Source organism: Grampus griseus (genome assembly GCF_964374135.1).
Source record: "Grampus griseus genome assembly, chromosome: 6".
NCBI lineage: Eukaryota > Metazoa > Chordata > Mammalia > Artiodactyla > Delphinidae > Grampus > Grampus griseus.
In genome coordinates this window covers 87,936,744-87,960,918 of record NC_139000.1, presented here as the reverse complement: position 1 = coordinate 87,960,918, position 24,175 = coordinate 87,936,744, and the positions used below count along the sequence as shown (strand labels likewise).

At 43.5% G+C, this 24,175-nt stretch overlaps 1 protein-coding gene across 1 annotated transcript; it reads left to right on the top strand.

The window, feature by feature from the left end:
* Window positions 1-248: 248 nt before the first annotated feature.
* Window positions 249-23,521, top strand: LOC309824182 (tripartite motif-containing protein 59-like; the record flags this gene model as incomplete). Its single annotated transcript, XM_082656910.1, has 5 exons — window positions 249-422; window positions 3,519-3,677; window positions 5,760-5,930; window positions 18,143-18,758; window positions 23,475-23,521. The coding sequence occupies 5 exons, from the start codon at window positions 249-251 to the stop codon at window positions 23,519-23,521; spliced, it is 1,167 nt and encodes a 388-aa protein (XP_082513036.1).
* Between the last annotated feature and the right edge of the window lie 654 nt (window positions 23,522-24,175).

The following is a 24,175-nucleotide window of genomic DNA, read 5'->3' as shown; positions in this document are numbered from 1 at the left end:
ATTTGTGGCTTGTAAGTTGTTCAAAAAAAAGCTGAGGGCTGGATTTGGCTGGCAGGCATGGTTTGCCGCCTCCACACAAACACGTCCTGGTGCCCCAGGTGTCTGTGGAGCTTCCCTTGCTTCTTCCATCCTCTGAGGAAAGCCTGACAGTGTCTATTGTGATTTGTCTCACATGGCTGTATTCCGCACCTGTTCTAGAAGCCTGGTGGGGGCGGGCGGCCTGGGAGAGGCAGGCGGCTGCAGACGCCATGCAGGCGCTGGGCGCAGTGCTGTCCTGTCCTGTGTGCATGGAGCTGTTTACACCCGCGGTGCTGCTCCTCTCCTGCTCCCACAACTTCTGCAGACAGTGCCTGGAGCTGATCTTGATGTGCCAGAACTGCACCCACGGCAACGGACAGTTCTGCTGCCCAGTGTGTAGGAAAGTAAGAGAGGTTTGGGGCCCTTCTGTGACTGAGATAGCAGATTTCTTTCTGGTCATCACTTCTTGGATCTATTCCATAACAGAACTAGGGATATTTGGCCTGCAAAGTGAAGACTGGCTGTCTAGAACTCACATCTCTGGTGGGTTATCAGGGGGTGGGTGGGGAGCAGGCTTAGAAGACATGGTGGGACCCAGGGCAGGAGCTACGGGAAGACATGCATTGTGGTTTAATGTTAGAGAGAAGGTTCTAACAGAACCACCAAGAGATAAAATATGCCAGTTTTCACTTATTCAGTATGTGCTGGGGTAGGGGGACATTTATCAGCACCTGCCAGGGGCCTTGTCACTGTGCCAAGACCCCAGGGATGCACAGATGAGTGAGGAGCATCCTTGCAGGAGCCAGTGGCCCTGTGTACAGTGAGAGGTCCCACAGTGGAGACACAAAAGGCTGCAGAGGAGGTGACAGCTGGGGAGAGTCTACAGAGCAGGGCAGACAAAGAGAGGATAGCAGATGCCAAGGGCCAGAAAGGGGCCTGCAGCCGAGATGCTTAGAGCTGCTTAGTAGATAAGAAGGCTTCAGTGTGAGATTGTGGGAGATATCAGGGCATTTAGGGCATCCACCAGGAGGGCAGGTTAGGACATATTGAAGTAGGTCTTACAAGTCATGCAAAAGGCTTGGCATTCTGTCCTGTAAGCAATGGGGGCCAGGAGAAATGTCTAACCTGGAACGGGTCATATAGCATTGGCGTTGAAAGTGCACCATTGTCTACATTACGTACTCTCATGGAAACTTTTTGTACAATGACTTGTGTAGAGTCTCTCTCCCCACCTGGGACATAAGAACTGTGACTGGTGTTTCTCCAGGTCCTTTGGGTATTTGTGGAAGGAAGGAAGGAAGAAAGGAAGAAAGGAAGGAAGGAAGGAAGGAAGAGAGGAAAGAGGGAAGAAGGGAGGGAGGGAGGAAGGGAGGAAGAAAATATAAAACAAATAGATTTCAGAAAGAGGGAACTTATGTAGGAATCTCTGTCAGTAGGAACAGAGGGTGGGCCGATTGGAGAGACAGGTGCTGCCTCTCCAATGGTAACCAACTGAATATGGAGGCAGGGGTGCCAATGAGGAGGCTGTGTGTGTGTGTGTGTGTGTGTGTGTGTGTGTGTGTGTAGGGTTGGGGGACAGCAGTTCAAAAGCAGCAGATGCTTAGATTTATTTATGCTTTTCATTTTTCAACCTGGAATTTTCACTTATTTGTGCATTTATTTTAAAATCATATCAAAATAACACACAGACAAGGTTAAGAGGGCAAACCCTAGAAAAGAGTTTATAATGAAAAGCCACACTCTCTGCCCACCCCAGTCCCACTCCCCAGAAGCAGCCTCTTTTAACTTTTTCTAGATAGTTCTTCCCATGGTTACCTTCATACCTGAAAATACTGTGCTAATTCAGCTTGTTTCTTTCTTTACCATCAGTTGTGGCCACTACTGGCGTTCATTTCCTCTGATGGCTGAGTATTTAGACCACAGCTCCTCCCCCACCCCCAGGGGGCTTCATCATTACCTTTAGTGTCTAGAGTGTGATTTTTAAGTAACACACTTAAACCTCTGCTTCTTGTCCCAACGACTAGAGACAGCAGAACCGTCTGACCACCCACTCTGTGGGTGAGGCTGCTCTCCAGCTTCCCCCCTTCCAGGTGCAGACACGAGACCCTCACACTCTGAGAGAATTGCAAAGAGCACAGGAAGTGTGCTGGCGGCTTTTGTTGAGCTTGGATTTTGCAGAAAAGACAACTGGGTCCAAGAAGGATTTAAGTTGCCTGGCTGGGAATCAGCAGACGGAGCTAGCATATTGGTTGTTTGGCATTTATTCCCCTCTCTAGCAAATCAGCCCCTGAGGGCAGGGCCAGGTGTGTCTGTCCTGTTCACTATCACATTCCCAGCATGGTAGGTGCTTAATAAAAGTTTATTAAACAAATGGAATTTAAGGTTGTTGCCAGATGGGTGGACTGCTATGTTTACTCAGGGTGGCATATGGCCTTGTCTTTTTTCCTTGTGTTTTTAAATGTAGGTTTTATAATTATTCAGGTATGATGAGACCAAGAGATCAGGGGACGACTGCCATTGAAAAATAGTTTGTAGCTCATAGATCCCAAGAAGGGCCATGCCACATCACAGGTGGCCACATGTGGAAATCAGGGTGGGTCAGGAAACAGGGAGATGGGGGAAATGTGGACAAGAAAGACCTTTGTTGTGGTTTCTGCAGGAAGGAACGGGTGAAGTAGGGTGGGAAGACTTAGGATTGGCCAGTTTGAATAATTTCAGTGGCCTCTGGGACAGGTAGGGCTGCCCCTAGATGTCTAGTACCCAGCCCTGGATGATTAGGGCAGGGGGGTAGGGAAATAGCAAATATAAAGGAGGTGGTTGGGTGTGGACCCCAGATGTATTGGTTTGCATGTGAAAGGCATGACCCCAGGTGAATCCTTTACTGTCTCTAAGAATTGGCTAGCCAATGGGAGGGGCCATCCCAGGCCCCAGGTGCCTGGATGTAAATAAAATACATTAAATAAAAAATAAACAGTAAATAAAATACATGTTTAATACACTTCGGTCTTCAATGCCTAATTTAGGCATCTTCTTGAGACCCCAGTCCTGCTCTCCTCCATCACCCCAGGGAGACTTAGTCCTTCCTTCTTTGTGCTCCCCTGCACATCCAACAACACAGTCCTCTGTAAGGGTCTGTCTTCTCACCGGGCTGGGCTTCTCCAGGAGACAGAGCAGGTACTAACCAAGACTCACAGGGTGAAAGAAGGCAGGTTCCTGTTTCATCTGATGGAGTTTGTGGCGACCGTCTCTGCAGAGGGTGCACATACTAGCCCAGGTGAGAGGACTTTGGAGCGGGAAGAGTTATTCTGCAGGGGCGAGGAGTCTTCACAGTCATTTCCTTCTGAAAGACCAGTCAGCGCTCACTCAGGCCAGTGGCCTGTTCTCTCTTGCCGCTCGCTGCTGTTTATGTGCAGGAAGGGAGGTGTCTCATCCTTCCCCATGATGATGTCACAGTTGATGATGGGAATTTGCCACAAGCTCATGCCAGCTGTGCGTTTTAGGTCATTTATCTGAGGGGAAGGGGAACAAATGGATTGCAGAGGAACATCCTGGCTGAAAACATACTGGAGAAGTTTAAGGAAGAACTTGAGATGCTTCACACCAAGGAACACAATCAGCTTGTTCAGACATGTGAAAAGCATGGAGAAAGCGTGAATCTGGTATTCAGTTACACTTTTAGTTTTATTTTATTCTTGCTTAGCTACCCAATCTGCCAGATTACTCGGCAACGTTATGGTTGAAATTGGATATTTGCTCAAGAGTATAGTAGAGGATTACTTTCCAAATAAATGCACATACCAACGCTGACTTCATTCTTAGTGCTGGAGTCCAGGTTTGGGAGTGTGTGTGGTGTTCAGCCATGCAACCCATGGCAAGATGTAAGGGACCACAGATAGGCTCAAATAGTTACAACGAAGTTGCATTATCTTCAGATTTATGAGAATTTAGCTACCTTTGATTACCCCAGAGAGAGAGGGTGGGGTAAGATGGGACCAATGATTCTGCCATTCCTCCCGTTGGTTACACATGCCTATTTGGAGAGCTGAGTATGATTCCGATGTTTAATCTTCAGCATGAGTTTTTCACACAATACGTCATATGAACTCTTTATTGTACTCTGTATTATGCTGTACACATTGTACATTTTTACACACGTCTACAGTGTGATTTATACAAAACTATGTGGACTGTACTCTAATTCCATATTCCCTAGCTAAGGGATTTTCACGGGTAATTTGACGCATGTAATCTTCCCCTTTGGTACTGACTTTAGGATGATCCCCATGTCAGATATAACTCAGATATGAATCAGATATAACACCACTTCAGCTTTCATGCTTCACTGTCGACAAAGCCCTTTCACAACCTTGAGCCCATTTGATTCTCCCAACAAACCTGGAGGGGCAGGATGAGGCAGAGCTTCCATGTTTCACAGACTGTGTAGCACCAACCACCAGGTTTAGGTTGCTTTGGTAATGGTCAGGGATGAACTAAATCGGTGATATCCTTGGAGAAGGTCAAAAGTATCGCCGAGTCTTCATAAACTGGCTCTAGCTTGAAGCTCTACAGCCAAATCCTAAAGCATAGATGTGGCTCCAAAAGAGGGCTTCGTAGCTCCGGGGGCCCCCAGCACTTCAGTGCAACATATCAAGCGTCTGTCCTCACAGGGTCGGGTTTCTCTGCAAGTCTTCACCCTCAGCCAATCTACTGGGCTGCTCCGAGCTCCACCAGACTCTGCTCTGTTCCTTCTAGCCGCCCCTCCTCCTACAAGGACGTAAGTGGCATGCTTGGGGCAGGCTAGCTCAAGCCACTAAGAGGACTCGAGAGAATAGGATGTGATTTGGTATTCCTGTTGGACTCTGGCTTTAAAAATCTGTTCCACTTATCACAGATTCTCAATGGTTCTGTCTCATCCTCAGCAGTTACCTCCCCTTCCAAAATTCCAAGACAGAGTTTTCATTCCAAGGCGTCCTTTAGCCGAGTGAAGAGGCAGAGGGGCCAGCAGGGCAGTGAGGGTCCTCCTCAATTCCTTTCATCTAAAATAGGCCCAGTTTGGGGAATTCAGTGGTGGTCCAGTGGTTAGGACTCCACGCTTCGACTGCAGGGGGCACTGGTTCTATCCCTGGTCATGGAACTAAGATCTCGCAGGCTGGGCAGCACGTTACATGCATCCTGGTATTTAATCCTCACAAGGCAGTGGCTTGGCCAGGTGGAAAAGGCTTTGCTCCTGGAGTCAGAGAGCCCTCATCTTTTTTGGGGGGTGTGCCACGCCGCTTGCAGGATCTTAGTTCCCTGACCAGGGATCAAGTCCGGGCTCCAGCAGTGAAAGTGCTGAGTCCTAACCACTAGACTGCCAGGGAATTCCCAGAAAGCCCTCGTCTTCTAATCCCAGTGCTCTCCCTTCCTAGTAGTGTGTCCTTGGGCAAGTCACCTAACAACTTTGAGCCTTCTCAGCTTTCTCGGGTATAAAATGTACACAATACTATCCAAGTCAAAAGATCATTGTGAGGAGTCTGTGTGGTACCAGATGCAGTATGTGCTTACTAAATTACAATTCAGGCATCCTAGTACTACCCTCATTTCTTTCCTCCAGGTGCCAGGGCCTCCTGTGTAACTGACTCTTGATACCTGCTTAAGAATAGATTCAGAATGTCACCAGCCTGAGGTATGGCAGGTCCTGAGTGTGTAGGGCTGGAACAAGAAGGGAAATAAGTATCATCGACTTTTCTTTTGTCAATCAGATGTGCCTAAGGGATGAAGAACCAATATGTGGAATATGCAAGCTCTTTGGGGACCACGAGTCTCACCCAGTAGCCAAGATTTCTGATGCCTATGCAGAGAGGAAAGTGAGCTTTGCTAAGGATATTCAGCTGGTACTGCAGAAATCTGAGAGCGCAGCACAGGCAGTGCAGGTATCGCTCATATGGCTCGTGTCCTTTCTCCAAGTAAACAGCAGGGCAATGTTTGGTTTCAGTTCAAATAGTTGCTGTTCTCTTGAGGGCACTAGACGGACAAAGAGGGTGTTTAAATATGAAGGGGAAATTCTCTAGAGACTGACTCTCCTTAAGTGTGTCCTGAAACGTGTGTCAAGTTTTGAAATGTGCACCTTGAGAAACGGTTGAATTCTGATTGCTTTAAGGGCCTCCAAGATGATAATTTAATGGCTATTTCACCCTCTTTTAAGATGACTAAGTAAGATGTATCCTAGCTTCTATGGCGTATTTTCCTTATTTCATGACTTTTCCCCCACAAAATATAGGTTTTAGGAATTAATCTCTGGATACATTTTTCAAGAGAACAAAATTTTAAGTCACACACACACACACACACACACACTCACACACACACACACCCAAGACTAGATAGTCTTTCAGAAACAAATTCTAGTTCTAGTGGTAAGATTCCAGCTCTTGTAGAGAAGGAACATCTGCAGAATGGCGAGGGCAGAGGCCCTTAGGGACTGACCTCTGGGCCACACTAGCCACCTAACAGTTGGTATCACAGGTTGTGTTCTCTGGAAGCAGAAGCTGAGACACAGTTTGGGGTAAAAGATATCCAAGATTGACATCTGTAAGAGGAAGGAGGAAAGAATAGATGAAACAGAAGGGAAGGCAAACTATACCACAGGCCTGACAAGCAGCTCCTGATCCAGTGAGGAATCTGGAGCCAGATTTCCCATCAGTGTACCCCACGTTGGGCTGAAATGGCCAGGCTATTATAGGTCCTCTTGCTCAGCCACCAAATGTGGGCTGCTGTGGGAAGGGCACAGCAACCCCGAAGGATCTGACAGCTGGTGGCTGGTCATACCTTGGCAAGCAGCAAGTCCTCTCTGGAAAGGGGGATCTGGGCAGAATATCTGTGTCTACCACAACTGACTTTTGTAGATCTTCTTCTAAATACCAAATATTTGCTAAAATTTCATTTATTATTTCCTTATTTGTCCAAGGCAGAGTAACAAAGTCTGAATTTACCCTCCCTTCTGGAAAAATGAGACAAAAATATATGAAACAACAGTTTTCAAGACACAGGACCTCAGGCAATAAAAGATACTAATCTCTGAGAGACAAGATATAAACAAGGTTAGCTCTACAATTGCCCCAGCTTATTGCCTTGAGAGAGTTTCAGGTCTGAGGGGCAGAAAGAGGGAACCCAAGCAAAGCCTGGCAGATTTCTTGAGTTCGGGAGATGGAGCTGAGACTCTGGGGAGGTCAAGGCATTTCAAGTGCACATGACAGAGTCTACAGAAGACAGGACTGCACAGAGAGAGAATCCAGAGATCTGGGTTAAGAGTCTCCTGTGAGTATTCAACAGACTTGAATAGATCAGCACTTGTCTGTGAGGACATTACCTCAGGCCAGGGAAGGAGCCATAGGAAAGGACTGAGGGAACAGTGCCTGGAGCTCAACCAGGATCAGAACAATGCCTGTTCCCAGGAATGAGACTGGAAAATCTCATAAATCATGAGACACTGGGATGAGAACTCAAGAAGTCTTAGTCCCAGACTGGGCACTGCTCCAGACTCACCAAACAAATAATGAAAGCAAGCACTAAAAGATCATTCTTTCCAAGTAACTTAACAGTACTTTGAAACAAATATTAAGATTCATAGGAATAAAAAAAAATCCAACATCAAGCAAGGTAAAATTCACAATGTCCGGCATCCAAAGATTACCAGGCAGGCAAAGACACAGGAAAATATGACCCATAATGAAAACAATAATAAATCAATCAAAATCAAACCAGAACTGAGACAGATGTTAGAATTAGCAGACAAATATTTATTAAAATTAGCACAATTGTGTTCTATATTTCAAAAAGTTAGAGACATGGAAGATATAAAAAAAGATTCAAATTGAATTTCTAGAGATGAAAACTACAATGTCATAAAAAATATACTGGAGCGATTAACAGCAGGTTAGACACTGAGAAGAAGAGCTTTGTGAACTTGAAGACATAGCAATAGAAACTACTCAAGGGTTTCCCTGGTGGTGTAGTTGTTGAGAATCCACCTGTCAATGCAGGGGACACAGGTTCGAGCCCTGGTCAGGGAAGATCCCACATGCTGCAGAGCAACTAAGCCCGTGCACCACAACTATTGAGCTCTAGAGCCTATGAGGCACAACTACTGAGCCCACGCATCACAACTACCGAAGCCCGCGTGCCTAGAGCCTGTGCTCCGCAACAAGAGAAGCCACCACAGTGAGAAGCCTGCGCACCACAACGAAGAGTAGCCCCTGTTCGCCGCAACTAGAGAAAGCCCATGCGCAGCAACGAAGACCCAGTGTAGCCTAAAAGAAATAAATTTATTTTAAAAAAAGGAAAAGAAACTACTCAAAATGAAACACAGAGAGGAATGAGAATTTTTAAAAAACAGAATTAGTTAGCTGTGGGGAATTCCCTGGCAGTCCAGTGGTTAGGACTCAGTGTTTTCACTGCCAAGGCCAGGTTCAATCCCTGGTCAGGGAACTAAGATCATGTAAGCCACGTGGCGTGGCCAAAAAAAAAAAAAAAAAAAAAAGAATTAGTTAACTATGGAACAACTTCAAGTGTCCCAATATATGGGTAATTGGAGTCTCTGAAGGAAATGACAGAGTGAGAAAGGGGCAGGAAAAGTATTTTAAAAAATAATGGCCAAAAATTATCCAAACTTGATGAATATTATAAACCCACATCTAAGAAATACGACAAACACCAAGCACAATAAATATGACTAAAACTATACCAAAGCACATCATAGTCAAATTGCTGAAACCAGTGATAAAGAGAATAATATTAAGCAGCCCGAGTGGAAAAAAAGGCATGTTACATACAGAAGAACAAAAATAAAGATGACATCTGATTTCTTGCTGGAAACAATACATGCAGGGAGACAGTGGAGAAAAATCTTTAAAATATGAATTTAGGGACTTCCCTGGTGGCACAGTGGTTGAGAATCTGCCTGCCAATGCAGGGGACACGGGTTTGAGCCCTGGTCTGGGAAGATCCCACATGCCGCGGAGCAACTGGGCCCGTGAGCCACAACTACTGAGCCTGCACGTCTGGAGCCTGTGCTCTGCAACAAGAGAGGCTGCGATAGTGAGAGGCCCGCGCACCGCAATGAAGAGTGGCCCCTGCTCGCCGCAACTAGGGAAAGCCCTCACACAGAAATGAAGACCCAACACAGCCAAAAATAAATAAATAAATTTATTTTTTAAAAATATGAATTTAAAAGCAGTCAACCTAGAATTCTGTATCTAGTGAAAATATCTTCAAAAATGAAGGCAAAATAAAAGCTGTTTCAGACATACAAAGCTGAAAGAATTCATAACCAGCAGACTCGCACTATAAGCAATGTTAAAGGGAGTCCTTCAGGCAGAAGGAAAATCTGGATCTACACAAAAGAATAAAGAACACCAGAAGTGGTAATGAAAAACATAACTATGTAAGATTGTTTTCGTGTTATTTAAATCTTTCAAAAGATAACTCATTGTTTTTAAAATAATAATATATTGTGAGGTTTACAACATATAAAAGTAAAATACATGACAAGAATACCATGAAGTCTATGAGAGGCAAAATGGAAGTACACTATTATAAGGGTTTTTTTTTTTTTTTTTGGCTGCATTGGGTCTTTATTGCTGTGTGCGGGCTTTCTCTAGTTGCGGCGAGCGGGGGCCACTCTTCATTGCGGTGCGCAGGCTTACTCATTGCGGTGGCTTCTCGTGTTGCAGAGCACGGGCTCTAGGCGCACAGACATCAGTAGTTGTGGCTTGTGGGCTCTAGAGCACAGGCTCAGTAGGTGTGGCGCACGGGATTAGTTGATCTGCAGCATGTGGGATCTATCTGAAACAGGGCTCGAACCCGTGTCCTCTGCACTGGCAGGCAGATTCTTAACCACTGTGCCACCAGGGAAGCCCCTATTATAAGGGTTTTATACTATATGTGAAGTGGCATAACATTACTTGAAGTTAGACTGTGATAACTTAAAGATGTGTGCTATAAAGCGCTCAAACAACCACTAAAATAATAACTATAGTTACTAAGCTAGCAACAGAGATAAAATGTGATTATAAAAGATATACAATCTTAAAGAAGGTAGAAAAAGAGGAGGAAGGGAACAAAAAGCAGATTGGGCAAATATAAATAGCAAGATGATAAAACTCAAATCTAGCCATAGCAATAATCACATTAAATGAAAATGGTCTAAACACTCCAATTAAGAAGGCTTTTGTCAGAATGAAACTAAATCAAGACCCAACTCTATGCTGCCTATGATAAATGCACTTTAAGTATAAAGACACAAATAGGTTAAAAGTAAAAGAATGGAAAGAGACATGTCATGCTAACATAAATCCAAAGAAGCTAGAGTGGCTCTGTTAACCTCAGGCAAAGGAGATTTCACTCCAACAGTATTACCAAGGGGAAAGAAGTTCATTTCATTTTGATAAAGGGATCAGTTAATCAAGAGAATAATAACAGTCTGAAATGTTTATGCATTTAATAAGGAGGCTTCAAAACATATAAAGCAAAAACTGATAGAACTACCAGGAGAAATAGACAAATCTGTAATTTTCAATACCATTCTCTCAATAATTGATAGAACAAGTAGGCAGGAATTCAGCAATAAATAGTAGTCTTGAACATTATTAATCAGACCTGACTGACATTTACGGAACATTTTACCCAACGACAGCAGAACACATTCTTAAGTGCACACAGCTCACCAAGCTAGACCACAAAACAAGTCTTAATAAATTTAAAAGGATTCAGGGACTTCCCTGGCTGTCCAGTGGTTTGGACTCCGTGCTTCCATTGCAGGCAGCATGGGTTCAAGCCCTGATTGAGGAACTAAGATCCCTCACGCCATGCAGCGTGACCAGAAAAATAAATAAGTTTTAAAAAAAAGGATTCAAATCATACAAAGTATGGGTTCTGACCACAGTGGATTAAATTAGAAATCAATAACATAAAGATTTTGGGAAACTCTCCAATTATTTGGAAACTAAAAAGCATATTCTAAATAACTCATAGATCAAAGAAGAAACAAAAAGGGAAATTAGAAGGTATTTTGCACTGGATGAAAATGAAAACAAAACATATCAGAATTATGGGGTGCCACTAAAGCAGCACTCAGTGGGAAATTTTAATTAGAAAAGAATAAAGATTTGAAATTACTGACCTCACCTTCCACCTTTAAAAAGTGCAAAAAATAAGAGCAAAGTAACCCAAGTAAGCAGAATAAAGGAAATAATAAAGACAAAAGCAGAAAATAATGAGATAGAAAACAAAAAACAATACAGAAAAATCAATAAAACTAAAAACTAGTTCTTTGAGAAGATCATTTGAATTAAACTTCTCACCAGACTTCTCAAGGAAAGAGAGAGAGAGGGAGAGAGAGGGAGAGAGGGAAAAAGGGAGAAAGGGGAGTGGGGAGAGGAGAGAGAGAGAACACAATTTACCAAAACCAGGAATGAGAGAGGTAACATCACTACAAATGCTATAGATATTTAAAAGATAATATAATAAAGAGTCAGACTCCATGTTTGATGTTTGACTGCTCACAGCTTTTAAGTCTCCATTTTCCCTCCTTGCCTTCTGTTCCACATCCAGAAAAGCTGAAAAGCAAGCCTAGGTGCTCCCTTCTTTGGCACCTGCGGGAGTTTAAACCACATAAGCCCAGCCTGGCTGTGGGAACCTTCAACACCTCATAACCACCATAAAAACTCCAAACCAATCTAATCTGCGTTCCTTGCTCTCTCAAGCCATTTTCAGACCTGGTTGGAAGCTGCCCTGTTCTCCTCCAGAAAGCCTCATTATGTGAGTAATAGCCCCTTTTCATCACCTCTTGGTTTGTGTGGTGTCATCAGTCTTTCTGTTTCTGAGGAGTGGCTCCAACAGATAATAAGGGACTATTGTAAAAAAGTGTATGCCATTAAATTTGACACTTAGATTAAATTGTGAAAGACACAAACTATCAAAGTTCTTCCAGAAGAAATAAGTTACAAGAATAGCCATTTTCTATTAAAGAAGTTAAATTTCTCGTTAAAAACTTTCCTACAGTAAAAACGCTAAGCCTGAATAGGTTCATTGATGAATTTTACCAAACATTTAAGGAACCAATACCAAATATACACAAACTTCCAGAAAATTGAAGAAATGGGAATTTGTCCCAACTCATTGTATAGGACCAGGATTACCCTGAAACCAAAACCAGGCAAAGAAAATTACAATATCCCTTATGAACATTGATACAAGAATCTTTTTAAAATTTTGCAAATCAAATCCAAAAATATATGAAAAGACTAATACATCATAACAAAAAGGGGCTTATTCCCAGAATACACAGTTGGTTTAACATTCAAAAAACAATCAATATAATTTACTATAATAACAGAAGAAAAATGAAAAATCATATGATCTCAATAGACAGAGAAAAAAATTTAACATCAATTTTATAAAACTCACCAATCTAGTAATATCTCAGATCCTCTGGTTTTCAGACACTCACTGGGTGTCCAAAAACTTAATTCAATTCTGACACTATCTCTAGTTAGTGCAGACCCTGCAGGTTAAGGGCTGTCCCACTTCAGACACCAGTCACAAGTCTGAAGTTGCCACATGTACTTCTGACTCACTGGTTATAAACTGGGGGGCTCCTAAAACCCCCTCCTCAGGTTTGATAATTCACTAGAATGACCCAAAGACCTCAGGAAAACACTTTACTATGTCCACCTCTTTATTATAAGGATACAACTCAGGAATAGCCAAATGGAAAAGATGCACAGGACAAGGTAAGGGCTGGGGGGTGGTTAGAGGGGTAGCTTCCATGATATCTCTGGGTGCCCCATCTTCCCAGAATATCAATGTGTTTACCAACCTGGAAGTCCCCCGAACCTTTTTTAAAGGTTTTTTGTTTGGTTAGTTAGTTGTTGTTTTTTTTAAATTGAGGTTCCATTATTTAGGGCATGATTGATCAAATCATTGGCCATTGGCGATTGAACTCAATCTCCAGTCCCTCTCCTCTCCCCAGAGGCTGAGGATGGGGCTGAAATTTCCAAACGTCTAATCAAGGTTTAGTCTTTCTGGCAACTAGGCCCCATCCTGAAACTATCTGGGGACCCACCAAGAGTCACCTAACTAGCATAATCTCAGATATGTTTGAAAGGGGTTTATTGTGAATTATAAGAACTGCTCCTATCACTCAGGAAATTCCAAGAGTTTTAGGAGCTCTGTACCAGGAACCAGGGACAAAGACCATATATTTCCCATTATACCACAGAATAGAACATAATAAAAGGCATCTATGAAAACCTACAACCAACATCATGCTTAATCCTGAAACACTGAATGTTTTCCCTCCAAGATCAGGAACACCGAGAAATGTCTTTCTCATCACTGCTATTTAAAAGAGCAGATTATGGAGGTTCTAACCAGTGCAGTTAGGCAAGAGAAACTAATATAAAAGCATCCAGATAGGAAAGGAAGAACAAAACTGTGTTTATTCATAGATGACATCACTGTCTCTATAAAAATTCTGATGAGCTTTACAAGCTACCAGAACTAATAAATAAGTTTAGCAATGTTGCAAGATATGAGATCAATATACAAAAATCAATTGTTTTTCCTAAATATTAGCAACAAACCACTGATAATTCTTAAAATTTAAATATCACTTACAATTGCAACAGAGATTTAAAATGCTTTGTGGATATCTAAATCTTACCAGAGATGTGTGATATCTGTACCAGGACAACTATTAAATATTGCTGAGAGAAATTAAGAGGATCTAAATAAATGGAGGAATATATACTATTCATGCATGGGAAGACTCATCGTGGTTGAGATGTCAGTTCTCCCCAAGTATTTCTATAGATTTATTGCAATCACAATTAACATCCCAGCAGGCTTTTTTTTTTGTTTTTTAATTGACTAGGTGATCCTAAAGCTCATGTGGAAAGGGAAGGGTTAGGGTTAGGGTTTGAAAACAAAGTTAACACTACCTGAATTCAAGAATTGTTCTAAATCTTTGTTAATCAAAGGAGCATGGCAGTGGCCTAAAGATAGACACATAAAACAGTGGAACAGAAATAAACCCATACACATAGATACCTGACTTTTGACAAAGCTGCAAAGGCAAGGCAGTGGAGAAAGAATAGCCTCTTCAACAAATGGTGCTGGAACAATTGAAAATCCATATGTGGCAACAACAACAACAAAAGGCAGAAAGGAAGGAAGGAAAAGAAAAAGAAAGAAAACTGCATCCATCCCTCACAACATGTGCAAAAATTAACCCTACATAGATAGTAGACCTATATATAACACCTAAAACTATACAATCTGTAGAAGAAAACATAGGAGAAAAAGAATCTTTGTAAATACATATCTGATAAAAGATAAAGAATAAAGAATTCTCAAAACTCAACAATAAGAAAACAACTCAATAAAAATAGGCAAAGTATCTGCACAAACTCTTCACAGATGAGCTATACAGATGGCAAACAGCACATGAAAAGATTCTCAGCACCACTAGTCATTAGGGAAATGCAAATGAAAACCACAATGAGATACCACTACACAGCTATTAGAAATGTTAGACCATATCAAGTGTTGGTGAGGATGTGGAGGAACCGGAACTCTCATACACTGCTGCTGAGAAGGTAAATGGTACAAACAGTTTGGAGAACAGTTTAGTAATTTTTCAAAAAGTTAAATAAATGATCCATTCACTCCACCTAGGTTTCAAATCCCAAGAGAAAAGAAAATATATATGCATACAAAAACTTGTACACAAATGTTCATAGCAGCTACAGTTGTAATAGACAACAACTGGAAACGACCCAAATGTCCAGATCAAAGGATGAACACATTGATACACACAATAATCCATGAATGAATCTGAAAATTGCTGTGTTAAAGAGGCCAAACCCTCTCCCCCAAAAAGAGTAGGATTCCATTTATATAAGATTCTAGAAAAATGCGAACTAATAGACATTTACAGAAAGAACGTCAGTGATTGCGTGGGTAGGGGAGGTCAAGGATGGTCGCGAGGGAGGAAATTACAAAGGGACACAAGGAAACTTTTGGGGGTGATGGATAAGTTCACTATCTTGAAAGTTATCAAATTGTATACTTTTACCCATGTCAATAATGTTCAATAAAGCTGTTTTAAGAACTTAAAGGATGTTTTGAAAAATTGGGTTTATTGAAAGCTAGTAAGCATATGGCAGTATCAGTAAAGAAAGCATACACTTTTCTCATTCTTTCATTCTTTCGGGTGCCATTTGGGTGCTAGACACCAGGTGTCAAACGGTGAGCAGGACAGAGGCTCTGTGCAATGAATTTATGCCCCTGCTGCTCACAGATGCTTTGGTTTGACCAGTAGATTTGTCAGTCATTAGTATCTAGGTTCTGTCAAAGGAAAAGGATTGAGTTACGCTGAAGTTCAATGGTGGTGAAGAACGAACACAAATAGTTTTGTGAGATACCCCCATGGTAGATGCTGAGTGGGAAGGCTCTGCTACAGGACACCCTCCTGATCTCACTCCTATGTTCACTTGACAAAGACACCTCACCATGGATTGGAGAATCCAAGTGTATTTTCAATGATATTCAGAGTTAAGCAAACTTGTTCTTTTGTGAACTTTGTGGGACTTGCTGTCCCTTTACAAAAAATAATTTTACTGCATCACCTATTCCTTTTTATCAAGACAAAAATTCAAATGACTCATTCAACCTAATGAATAAGGTGTTGAAATCTGTTATTGATTTATTTGTTTAGTATTTGTGGCTCTGTTATCTAAATAAAGCCTAAAATACTTATCAGAAAATACATAATTTTCCATTTATCTATCAGAAAATAGATCACTTTACAAGTGTAAAACAATCCACAGTTCGTAGCATTTTAATATTCCCTGTATGTTACGGAAGTATAAAGTTTCTTGGAAGCTAAAGAACAACCAAACTAATGTTCAAAACTCAAAGGAAATACAAAGAAATATTTAAAATTTTAAAAGACCCAAGTGGGTGAAGGATACAAATGAGATCATTGGCCTGCTCTTTATTCATTTCTTTCTCTCTTGCCTGAGCCAACATCTCAGAAAACATTTGTTTCCATGGCCAGTAACACTTTCTTGATTGGAGTAAATTGAAATGGCCACTTGACCTCTGGGACCCCAGCCTTTCCTGGCTGTCCCCAGTTCTGCCACTAACTCCTGCTCAATGTTTTTCCACCTCTCTCAGAGATTCTTCTCCAGCCCAGACGTCTGTCCTGAGCTCCAGGCCCACACTTACAATCCATTCCACCTCCCCAATTCGCCTACCTCTCCCATCTCTCCTGCCCACTCTCATCACCATTGGCCTGGACTCTCTAGTGGTTCTCACATGGGCTCCTTGTGCCCACTCTGTCCCCACTAGTAGCCAGAATCATCCTTCAACATTTTAGATCAGGCATTCTTTTGTTCAAAATCCCCAGCTGGTGAGGGGTGCATTATACTGTGAATAAATCCATTGCCTGGCCCCACCTGCCTCTCCGCCCTGCTTGATCCCACTCTGAGTCAGGCTCCTGACTGCTCCTCAGACATCCTTGTTTCCATCTCAAGCTTTGTCCTCATGGCCCTTCTGCCTGGAAAAATCTTTCCCTCAGATATGACCATTGTTTGACCATCATCCAGAGTTCGGATATCTCCAAGATGTCTTCCCAACCACCCAAAATCGAGAGCCACCTCCTCCCTCAGCCCTCTGCCCTACCCCTGATCCTGCTCTATCTTCCTTATCTTTCCTCAGAGCACTTGTCAGTACCATGAGATTCCATTGTATATTTATTATGTCTGTTTTTGTTGCCCTTGAGACTAGTCTAAGGGGTCAAACAACACACCTAAACACATACTAGGCAGGCAACTCATGATGATGAAGGATGGCAGGCAAATCTATTTACCAGCTAAACTGGCAATTTAAAAACATGGTTTTGGGAATGGTGATTCATGATGAATCTTCAGCTGGTGGAGAGTCACATTATTTCAAAGTTTGCTCATAATGTTAGAATGTTTTTGTATTGTGCTATTGCGAACCATGGTGATGTATATGAGACCTGTAGAATATAGAATGGAAGAACCTCTCCATTCTATGGAAGATCAATTTGTTAAGTGCCTACTGTGTGCTGCTCCGGTGCTAGGCACTATATATCCATCATCTCATTTAGTTCTCTTCAGCACCCATGATCCCCTTTTCACAAGATATGAGATCTAAGGTACAGAACTATTCAGCTGTAAGAGCCAAAATTACACCTAGGGTTGGCCTGACCTCACCATCTGAGTGCTTTCCCCTACGCTTTGTGCCTCCCCTGAGGGAAGACCTGATCACAAAGGTGATGCAGAGCTGAGGTTGACAGGATGAGCTGGAGGACAGGCCTGCCAGACAGGGAAAGGGCACTGTAGGTCATGGAGAGTCCAGAGTGAGACATCTTGACTTTTTCTAACAATATCACAATGGGTGGGTTTGTGATTTCATTCCCCTAAAAGTTATTCAGGTAACTCCTTCCATTTGGGTATTCTTTTAGTAAGGGTCTACATTTGATTGTAATAGAAACTCATAAGCAATGGCTCTTTAAAAAATAAGGGGTTCTGTTTTATTTTTACTTAATGAAATGCCCACAGGTAGGGAGTCAAGGCCACCAGCTTGGTGACCCCATGATGTTCCGCCCTCTTCTCTCAGCCCTGCAGTGTGTGCTGTTGTCAGCGCAAGGTCGTGAGGAGCCTGCTCCATGTGGGCATTGACCCCGGGTCCCATCAGGAGAAAGGGGAAGGGTCAAGTCTTGTCTCAGAGGCATCTGCCCACTTTCAGGCAGCTTTCCCAGAAGCTGCACCCAACAACTCAGACTTCTGCTTCTGTTGCACACTTGGTCACCCCTAACTACAAGGGAAGCAGGAAATGAGTAAGTATTTTTAGCTGCCCACACATTCTGGCTGGAAGAATCAGCGTTCTTTGGTAGGAAAGAGTTGAAAAGTTGGTACTGGGCAGGCAGCCAGAAGTGTCCACCACCCGTAAGGAGTTCCTGGTTCAGGGAGGAGAGGAGGCAACGCCACGAACCAGGTGCCCAGGCCTGGACTCTGGGGGTCTTTCCTAAGAAATGTTCACGCTGCCTCCACAGGACACGAAGAAGTTCATCTGGGAACTCTCCACCAGTGCCGCGGACACACTGGCCATGATCGCCACCATTGGAGACAGCCTGCTCAGGGGCATCAAATGCCGGATTGCCACCTTGAAAAGGCAGCTGGAGATCGAGCACTCCTCCAAGTTGGAGAAGTTACAGCTGGTTGCCCGGGAACTTGAAGCCCCCCAACAGCTTTACCAGCAGATGAAGATGCTCCTGCAGCATCATGCTAATGCAGTACAATTTCTCCACGAGCATAAAAGGCTCAAGAGGGAGATGGTGAGACTCATGGAGGGCAGCATGTCTCCCCAGATCCCCATCAAGGACACTATTTCCATCAGGCGCTATTTTCAAGAACTCATTAGAGGAATAGACATCACTGCCTTTGTTCCCCCTGAGACTGACCAAGTGCTGGCCAGCGCAGCTGGGCTCCGAGAGGCCTGGCAGGCAGGCTGTGCCACGCAGGGCCGTCTGTCCCAACAAGTGCTTGAGGATACTTTGTGCAAGGCAGCGTCGGGCTCAGTGCCAAAACCAAATGAGGAGGCAAAGCTTCCTGGGAACCCATCTCATTCTTCCTCTCCTTCTTCCACTAGCATGTCCTTGGCACAGGGAAGTGAGGTTGGGTCTAGGGAATCAACCGTATACATAGTATTTGGGTCTCAAAATGTCAGCAACTTTTATCATTTTGGCTGTAATGCGAAGGTTGCTAGATTTTGCTTCTTGAAAAAAAAACAAGATTTTACATGGTGGTTTCTCTTAATTTGGGGTCTTCTGTTGCTAATTGATCAGCCAAAGCTTTTTCTTTTCTTTATTTTTTTTAATGGAAACCTGCTTTAAAAGCTAGTTGCTTGAAGCTCACGTAGGAGGCTTTGAATCCTGGGGGCCGCTGGCTTGGCTGTCAGGGTGGGTGGTGCAGGAGGTGAGCTCTTGGCACAACTGAACAGACAGCTTTGTGCTCTGATGACTTACGGTGCACTTTTAGCTCAGTTGAGCCTTAGATAGTAGAAAGCGCAATAGCAATGATTCCCCAGAAGTGAACCCTATGGCTAGCTCTGGACTGTGGCTTTTGTTCCTTTCCCATCACAATAACTACAATTTGTTGAGTGCTTAGGATACAAACACTACTAGGCATTGTTATGTTAATGAGCTAATTCCATTCTCAGAATAACTGAAAGAGATGAGAGTTATCACCTCCACTTTACAGGAGGAACCTCAGGGTCAGAGAATTTAAGTAAAGAGCCCAAGATGACACAGTCATTGAGAGGGTGGATCGTAATGCAAAATCAGACTCCTCCTGGTGAAGGCCTAGCTTCTTCCAACCTACCCCAGAGTCTCTGAAGGCGGTACTGATCTAGATATATCTCCTTAAAGAACACTGCTACCATTCTTCAGGAAGGAGCTCACTCAATTCTAGCTGATCAGTTTTTGGTAAACATCTACCATAAAATTCACTGTTTATGGAATCCTTAGTAGCACCTGTTATGCACAAACATTGCGTTTAATGCTTCACATAAATGACATTGTTGGAACCCACTCCACCTTAAAGTAAGCTGTAGAGTCCCCGTTATACAGATGAAGAAACTGAGAAAGGTATCAGCGATTTGTCCAAAATTGCAGCGGCCAGAAATGTATCATTCTCAAGCCCATTCTCCTTCCTTCTAACTCACTGTTAGTCGTGACTGTGCACTGGGGAAAGGGTGGAGTAGCCTCAGGGATGATAGGACCTAGACTCAGTTGCTGTCAGGATCCTGCTGCCCACCGCCCGCCCCCCCACCTTTGTCTCTGCTTCTCAATGCTGGCTTTGCTTCTTTCCTGTAGAATGACCCCCTTCTCTCCTGTCATCACAGCTTGGGGGCTGGACTAAGGGGTTCTCTTCTCCCAGTGCCTGTTTAAGACATCCTCAAGGAAAGGACTCTGCTTGGCCTAGACCAAAATCCCATGGTCCAAGTGGGGCAGGAACAGTACCCCTGAGCAGAGGCAGTGAGGACACAAACACAGATGACCACGGGAGCCAGGCTTGTAATAAAATTGAAGAAGGCGAGAGGTGGGAGGAAGGTGGGGGCTGTGACAAATAGCAGAGCCCATGCTGGGCATAAAGAAAACATTGTCCTTTTGGAATGTAAGCTGAGTGTTCCAGATTTTTTAAGAAAAGCAAGAAATCCAGACTTTTTAACGTTAAATATCTTGATTCTTTTGAATGCTCTCAGTTAATTAAAAATAGATTTAAAACATTGCATGGGCATCACAAAGCACTTCTGTGAACCAGATGTGACCCCCAGGCCATCACCAGTTTGCAAGCTCTGGCAGAGGTGGACAGTGTAATAACAGCCCACTTCACCCCAGGGGTGCTGGGGTGTTTGCCAAACCTGGGGCCTCCCTCATTCTGCTGTGACTCCTTAGGCAGCAGCACTTCCTGGCACTTACACAGGAAAGCAGGAGGCCCCTGGACTCACGGGCAGTCAGAGTGGGTGAGATCTGGGGAGGCACTGGCCAGACATCAACTTCCAAGATCAGTGCGCTCCTCGTGCTCCGAGCTAAAACCTGGGCGCACTGAGGCAGGGCCCCAGGATTAAGGGGAAGATTAAAGATAAGGGTGTCTGCTGTGTAAAGCAGGGAGACCAAAAGGCAAATTGATTATCTGGACCCAGCGTGCTGAGTGAGGGGCCAGTGGGAGCAGCTGCACCAAGAGCCCCAGTCTCACCTGGGGAGGGAGTGATGGAGGGCGGGGTCAGAGGGAGTTGAAGGAGTGTGTTTGCTTTGCTTGGGTAGTTTTTGTTGCAGGTAAACAAAGGTGATGGGAGGGTTCTGTCCTGGGGCCTCAGGGACCCTGGGCCTCTGGTCCTTTGGGGCTTGGCTACTTCGGGAAACCCAGCCAAGGAAGTCTGTGGGTCTTCTTAGGTCCCTGAACCGCCTCCTCTTCCTGGCCCAGCTGGCTGTGCTCCCTCTGCTTTCCACGCTGTCTGCTGGTCGAGGCCCTCACTACCTGGACTCCTGCTGCAGGAGTTCTTATCCTCTGAGCTCAGCCTCCACTGTGAACTGCCCTATTGTCTTTGCTTTTAATTCTACACTTCAAGAGATATTAGAGCACCTACTATGTGCACAGGGCCCTGTTCTAGAGATGGGGACACAGCTGTGACTATTCGGACAGGTTCTTGCTCTCTTGGAGGGAGAACAAGAAAACAAGCAAGGTGGGTTCAGAGAGTGTTAAAATGCTGAAGGTGCTATAAAAATAGAGTGGTGAAATAGTGATGGTGGGGAGTTAGACTGGGTGGTCTGTCTGAGCAGGTCAGGTTTAAGTGCCATCTGAATGACCAGAACTGGCCAAGCGAAGACGGGGATGAGCATTCCAGGTGGCCTGAACAGCGGTGGGCCCTGAACTCCCACAAGCATGGGGAGTGGAAAGGGAGGTTGAAGCCAGGCTGGGGGTGGGGTGAAGTATGGGGACAAGCTCGAACTTGAACCTAAGGATTACTGTGGGCTGGTCTGCATTGCCAGCAAGGTCGTCCTCTTGGTCCCGAGTGAGGATTCAAATGCAGCTCTTGCCACCTTTTCAAATAATGATTGTAAAGACAACCGGGTTCTGTTTATTACTCAGCAGTTCCAAACCACACCCTACTATGATTTAATTGAACACGTTGTCTCTGTCCAAGGGTGTACCTCTGGGACACAGGAGCTGGGACTTTCACCCATGTTTGCCCTATTCCAAAAGCGGTATGTTCCTTCCACAATATGTGCCCTCCATCTCCTAAGAATCCACACGCAGAATGAGAGCACACTGCATGAGCATGCCCACTTGGTCAAGCTAGCTTCCTATGGAAGTTTCCCCAAATTTTAGGGGCTTAAATAAGTCACATCTCTTTCAAGTTCAGGCTTCAGTGGAGAGCACCCTATGTTGCCAGCAGGGGACCAGGATTCTCTCCATGTGGTTTTCCACTACACTCCATTCCACCCAGGCAGCTGGAAATCATAAAGGGGGAGAGAAAGAGCAAGCCCCTCCTTTGGAGGGCAGAACCCAGAAACCTCGCACATGCTCCTGCTCACATCTCTACAGCCAGCACTTAGTCACATGGTTACATCCTAGGGCACTCAACTTCTGCTGTCACCTAGAAACCTGGTTTCTGTTTACTACAGAAAAAGGAGACAATGGATACTAGGGAACAGCTAACCTCTCTGGATAACTTTTACACTTATTTCTTTTCCTGATTATGAAAGCAATACACAGTTAGTAAGAAGTGTGTAAAGACAATAAAGGTCATGAGTAATTCCAGAGCTAACCATTGTTTAAGATTTATGGGGTTATGTCATACACGTTATTTTGTAACTTTATTTCTCTCTTAGCAGTATAACCCTGATAATCTTCCTATATTGATAAATTTAGGTCTATATCACCATCATAGTTTTTCATGGCATGTTTAAGTGATGACCTGGGAGATTGCTGTGATTTTTATTTATTTGATTGCTAATGAAGGTGAACACCTTTTCGCATCTATTGGCTATTTTTATTTCTTTTGTGAACTGACAGTTTATATCTTTCGTTTATATTTTAATGGGCCATTCACTTTTTTTCTTTTTAAAGGGGCCATTCACTTTTTAACTATTGATTTGAAAAAAAAATCCACTTTATATATTAAGGATAACATATTAGCAAACACTTATATAAGTGCTTTTATTACCAAGCACTGTTCTAAGAACTTGCAATATTTACTCATTTAATCCTTACAACAATCCTATAAGGTACATGCTGTTATCATCCCCATTTTACAGATGAGAACCTGAGGCACAGACAGAATAAGTGATTTGTGGGATGTGTAGCTGTGTAGCTGGGAAGAGGTAGAACTGGGGTTCAAACTGAGCAGCCTGGTTTCAGGTCCTTGCTCTTGACCACTAGACATTCCAGCTAATGTTTTGTTTGTTGTGTATTTTACAAAGTTGTTTTTCCAATTTGTCATTTGTCTTTTAACTTTAAAGTTTTTTTTTAAAATTAGGTTTTCACTTATTCAGTCAAATCTATTAATCTTTTCCTTTATAGACTTCAGGGTGGTTTGGTTGGCCTTCAAGGGTAGAATATGAAGCACAAATTGGAAAGTAGAGGGTAATATATTTCATATATACTTTTTCAAGCTTACTAAGAACTTTCAGGTGAATATGTGAAGAAAATGTCAGAAAAGTTCATAGTGCTATGGGGGCTCTGTTGTGTAGTAGAAGCCCATAGCACCTCTCAACTCAAATACTGAACAACATTCTAACTGGTCTCCTTGCTGCACTTTCCTCTCACCTCGGCCTACATCACTGTACTGGTTCCATTTAACAGAATTTTTTACATTCCCAGGCTACCACCCTTCTACTGTGCGAGGTACTGTGGACAGAGATGGTTGAGGATCCCACTCCTTCACAGCACAACTCCAGCCAGCCCAGTGCGCCTGCGCTCTCCTTTCTAACTACATCTTCCTTCCAGAAGTCCTAAATCATGCTAATCTTTCAGGCCCAAGCTTAACTTTTCCTTCCTCTAGTTTCTTGTTCACTTCAGCCCATAAAATAAACTCTCCAATTAACTTCTTTGGCATTGATTGCATGTACTAATACGAGTGTAGTATAGTGCCACCTGAGATCATAAATGTAAACGCACCAGGTAAACTGTACGTGCTGTTAAAAACAGTTCTGTTATCCATGAGAAAGCATTTTTTGTTTTGTCTTTTTGTTTCTGTTTGTTTTTAAAATCTTGTGCACAAAGTAACAGCGAGTTATGAAAAACAGTGAGGCCCAGGTGGTGGGGCTCCCATACATAAGGAGACCTGAAAGGGTACCCAACCAGTGCTTTCCCGGGTCCTAGTTTGGGAAAGTCATAATAAGCATGGAGGAACGATGTTTTAGGTTAATATTAAAGTAGGAAAATTACGGATTGCTTTGAAAAGACAAGTATCTTCTAAACCTGGCGCAGCCGGCTGACACTACTCCCTCACACACAGCTGGGTAAATTGAGGCAAACCGGGTGGGACTAAGACCTCAGGGGACGGCTGGGGGGCTCGTGCT